At 39.6% G+C, this 4,950-nt stretch overlaps 1 protein-coding gene across 1 annotated transcript; it reads left to right on the forward strand.

Moving 5' to 3' along the window:
- Nucleotides 1-3,307: 3,307 nt before the first annotated feature.
- LOC145127291 (uncharacterized) lies at nt 3,308-3,877 on the forward strand. The gene has a single exon (XM_079062512.1). The coding sequence runs from the start codon at nt 3,308-3,310 to the stop codon at nt 3,875-3,877; it is 570 nt and encodes a 189-aa protein (XP_078918638.1).
- Nucleotides 3,878-4,950: the final 1,073 nt, after the last annotated feature.

Below are 4,950 nucleotides of genomic sequence, written 5' to 3' on the forward strand. Positions count from 1 at the left end.
GATACCGAAGGGGAGGTTAGCTCCCGGTTACCGATTGACAGATACCGAAGGGGAGGTTAGTTCATGAGTACCAGTTGAAAGATACCGAAGGGGAGTCCAACTGCCAGTTATGCCAGACAGATACCGGTTGAAAGATAGCGAAGGGTTGGCATTATGTGGTATGTGGTATGATGGGGGAACTCACTAAGCTTTGTGCTTACAGTTTACAGTTTTGGTTTCAGGTACTCGTTTTCAAAGGAGAGGAGCCGGCTTGATCGCAGCGCATCACACTATGTTTTCCGCACATGAGATCTTTGGGATTACACTCTGATATGGTTTTATGATAATATGTTTTGATTATTGACACTTTGGTTTTGACATGAGATATTAATGTGGATGTTTTTATACTGATGGTTTTATATAATTACTTAATTATAACAAAATTTTTGGTCTTGAATTTTGGGATGTTACATCCTTTCCCGGATGACTCTCATTTTTGGCTTGCAGCCGAGGTTTGGTTTCCTGTAGGCCCGACACCCATTGTTTGTCCTGCTTGTGCCGCCATTAGCTTAATTTTTCTGGATAGAAGCATGTCATAGTATAGAGTTATGGTTCTTTCCAATTCAACCTTATACCTTATGGCGTTTATTAGCCCCGCACAAAGTGCAACATGCTTTGTTCTGGAGTTATTCCGGTCGTTCTTCCTAATAGAGACTCGAAATGTACGTAATAATCTTCAACCGTGTCGGTTTTCCAGAGTTGTATTAGCTCTCCTAGCGGGTTCATACTCATCGGAGGCCCAACACGAATTTTTCACTCCTCCACAGACTCGTTCCAGGTTGGTCACCCTTTCATCCATCTCAAATTCTGATACCAGTCACACGTTGCCTTTAAGAAAAAATGTCGCCTGATGAACCCATGCTTCAGTTGGAGTTTGTTGTTCTTTGAATAAAGCTTCTCATTTCTGTAGCTATGTCCATGGGTTGTACTTGCCATCATAAGTTAGAAACTCCATCTTTGAAAATTTTGGCACCCTAGTTGCTTTATACCCATTGACTTCATCATCTTCGTCCCATATTTTGAACCATTGTTTTGGTTCTATCCTTTGATACATAGGGTCTTGATTACCCTTTCGACTTTGTGTTGACGCTTCACCTTTGAAAGGATCCCACTTGTGTTTGAACTTCAGTGGGTAAGTACTCATCCATGAATTTGATTTAAATGCCTTCCCTGTGCCGTTAGGGTTTATTCCAAACCCCTTCCATACATTGTTAGGGTTTATTCCAAACCCTCCTCGTCCTCGTCCCACCCCCGATAAAGATACTAATCCCCTTCCTTCTTACGCTCCTAAAATAATACCCTTGCCTTCCCTGTGCCATTAGGGTTTATGCCAAACCCCTTCCATACCTTGTTAAGGTTTATTCCAAACCCTCCTAGTCCTCGTCCCACCCCTGCTGAGGATATTAATCTTCTTCCATCTTATGCTCCTAAAATAATACCATTGCCTCTGCCCTAGCCAGGTTCATTCTTGTCTTCAAATCGTTGTTCACCTTCTTCCTCCACGCTAGCTTCTGATCTGTTTTTAGAGTTTTTCTATTTTGACAAACCTTCTTCGAGGGACGCATGTTTAGCTTGTAATTCTGTAATTGGCCCTTTAATCTCATTATTGCTCTGTACCTGTTGAATCATGAGTTCCTCCAAAATTTTCATCAACTATTATGCAGTAGTCGCCCTCACAAGTGGCTCTGATACCAAACTTGGTATGGCCCGGGATCTAGATCTAGTGATTGGACCGATGCTTTTACTTTCTACAGTCGCATGTATAAATATCACCCAACCACCCTCGAAGGAGATTAGGATAAACTAACTAAAACATATTCTACTAATTTTTAAGACTCAAAGCATAATTTTATTTCATGAATGACTACCCTTTAAATAGGGATAAACAAAAGACTCCAGTAAGGAAACAAAGAATCTAAAATCTAATCAAATACTAAACGATCCTACTTACCAAATTAAAATAGTGAAACAAGATAAATTTCTAAAATAAGATAATTTCCAGAAATTAAAAATACTTATTATCCACTAAATTGAGGATTTATCATGTATGATTCATAACACAAGAGAAAGCTGAGGAAGTTTCTACATGTAAAGGGCAGGCCTGATCCTGATAGAGAAAAATATCGTTAAATGATGTGAACTCAAATTTGAATTAATATGAAAAGAATACCAACAAATCAAATGCTTGGAGTTCGCAAACCTAGAATGCGGATTCAAATCCATCTCCATGCAGTTACATAGAGTTGTAATCGGATGTAGAAATTGGAATATGGTTGATCGAGACTTTGCAAACTTCAACTTGCTTCTTCTCTGCTTACCTCATCATAGGAAGCGATGGTGGGATAAATTATGTACCATTGAAGGAGTTTTCATCATAGAATGAGAGATATACACAGAGATACACAGTGTGTGGTTTTGAAATTTTAAAAAAGAAAAAAATAATAATAAGATATCTTATTTTTAGGATCGCTAATTTTATGGGATTGATGTTAATAAAAAAGAACCCGATTAAGATAGCTAGTAAATGGAACTAAAAATATATTTGTCGATTTTTCGGGACAGAAACAATAGGATGGAGTATTTTTTGCTGATTTATGGAGATAGGATCGAACATATTTAAAATTTGTTTGAACTAGGGTCTATACACATGCTTCACATGGGTTAGAGTATCCCATACTTTGCATGGAGCAGTTATAAGTAAATCTAAGAGTCAAAATACATCAAGTATTGAAACCATGGGTAAAAACTGATGAATAATCTGCTATTATGGGAATAAAAAGAGTAAAGTAGATTGTTATTCTACATAATTTGCCCAACATAAATTTATAAACTTCACAAAACACCAATCATATAATTGTCGTTTAATGAAAAATGAATATTATGTATGATGAACATTCCTAAAAAATCAAAATCGTTCAAAATTGTTTTAGCACAAATGTTTCCAGAAATTTGTAGTTCAGTGTTATGCTTAGCTAAAGGTTCTTCCAACATCTTTGTTTCTTCTTCCATTGCTAGTATCAACACCATTTTGATATATCACACCACCATCAAGTCGCATATTTGGAAGGTAATCATCATCATCCATCAACATGAACATCTTGATAAAGAGTAACTTTACCTCCGTTTTCATAATTTATATGACAATGACATATTGATATTAGCGGAGTATATATTGTATTTATTATCATATATGTATTATGAGGAAAGTCAATAATCCTCCTAATTTACAAGAGATTAGTTAGGCATACATGTATTATATATTGTCTCGATGATCAGTGAATACGACGGACAGAACATTGGCTTTTATGGTATCAGAGCCAACTTTCTAACCCTAGCCGCCGATTCAACAGCCTCCATGGCTGCTAATACCAATGATCCAAAGCCATTACACCCAGTTTACTCTGTTGCCAACATTCAAAACAAAATCAGAACTTTAGATGGTGTGAAGGTCACATATTCGTCTTGGGTTAAATTGTTCAAGTTACATGCGCGTGGGTACGATGTGTTAAATCACATTAACGGAAGCACTCCTCCGGTGAAGACGGATGCGACTTACGAGTCGTGGTCGAAAATTAACGCCATAGTCCTTCAATGGATCTATGGATCATTATCTGACAAATTAATGGCTAGAGTTCTAGACACTGATGCTACAACGCAACAAGCGTGGAATCGAATTCAAGATATTTTCCTCAACAATAAAAGCTCACGTGCAGCAGCCCTCGAACACTGGTTCATCAACCTGACACTGGCTTCGTGTTCATCCATGGACGAGTACCAACAAAAACTCAAAGATCTGGCAGAACAGTTGAATGATGTGGACCACACCGTGCCTGAATGACATCTTGTCCTACAAATGGTACGAGGTCTTCCTCAAGAATATGACACGGTAGCCTCCATCATCCAAAATAAAGAAAACACTTCTTGGGACAGTGCATGCTCAATGATTCAAATAGAGCAGCAACGCGTCTCTGCTCGTCAGAATCTGAATCAATCGGCGTTCACAACTCATTCAGGTATGCAACAAGTTGGTCAAAACACAAACCCATCTCCAGGTCAATACAACCCCACAAGCAACCACCAATCACAGGGATTTGAGTAGCAAAGTGGTCGCTAATACTCATCGCGGGGACGAGGTCGTGGTCGCAATAACTGTGGTGGTAGGGGGCATGGACGATAACAGTACAACCAAACGAGTCATCCACTACAACCATATGGTAATTGGACCTGGACTCCATCAGCACCTCCTTGCCCACATCTAACTCAGTCCAATTGGTCATCCTCTTGGCCAAACATGCCGACAGCTCACTCCAGTCAACTTGGGTATTCGGCTCAACAGCGTGGTCACTACTATGCTCAGCAACCCAGTTACTCGGATAATCTGGGTTACTCACCAACCTATCCAACACAACCCACATACTCTCAAAGGCCCACTATTGACCCACTCAATCCTACTGACCTTGGCGCTGCCCTCTCCACTGTGACGTTGAATCAGCCAGACCAATCCTGGTACTTGGACACTGGAGCCTCCTCCCATATTACTTCAGACCCTGATAAGTTACTAACACCAAATTCTATTTCCTTTAATGGTGATTTATTCGTTGGTAATGGGAACACGTTGTCGATTACGGGCTCGGGTAATGGCTTACACCTTACTCCAAACCACACCTATCGCCTTAATAATATTCTTCTAGCCCCTCACATAAATAAAAATCTGCTTTCTGTGCGAAAATTTACTGGTGACAATTCAGTTTCCGTTGAATTTGAACCTAACGATTTTACTTTGAAGGATCTCAAGACTGGCAGGTTCCTTTCGCGCCATGAAAGCACCGGTGACCTCTATCCGTTCACTTCACCTACACTTGCTTGTCTCACAACTTCAGCAATAAAGTGGCATGATCGTCTCGGATGTCC

The sequence above is a fragment of the Lactuca virosa genome, chromosome 1 (assembly GCF_052849685.1).
Source record: "Lactuca virosa cultivar CGN04683 chromosome 1, Lactuca_virosa_CGN04683_v6, whole genome shotgun sequence".
In the NCBI taxonomy this organism is placed as follows: Eukaryota; Viridiplantae; Streptophyta; class Magnoliopsida; order Asterales; family Asteraceae; genus Lactuca; species Lactuca virosa.

Excerpts from the sequence above, each read along its gene's own strand:
- LOC145127291 (XM_079062512.1), top strand. The coding sequence starts at position 3,308 with ATGATCAGTGAATACGACGGACAGAACATTGGCTTTTATGGTATCAGA.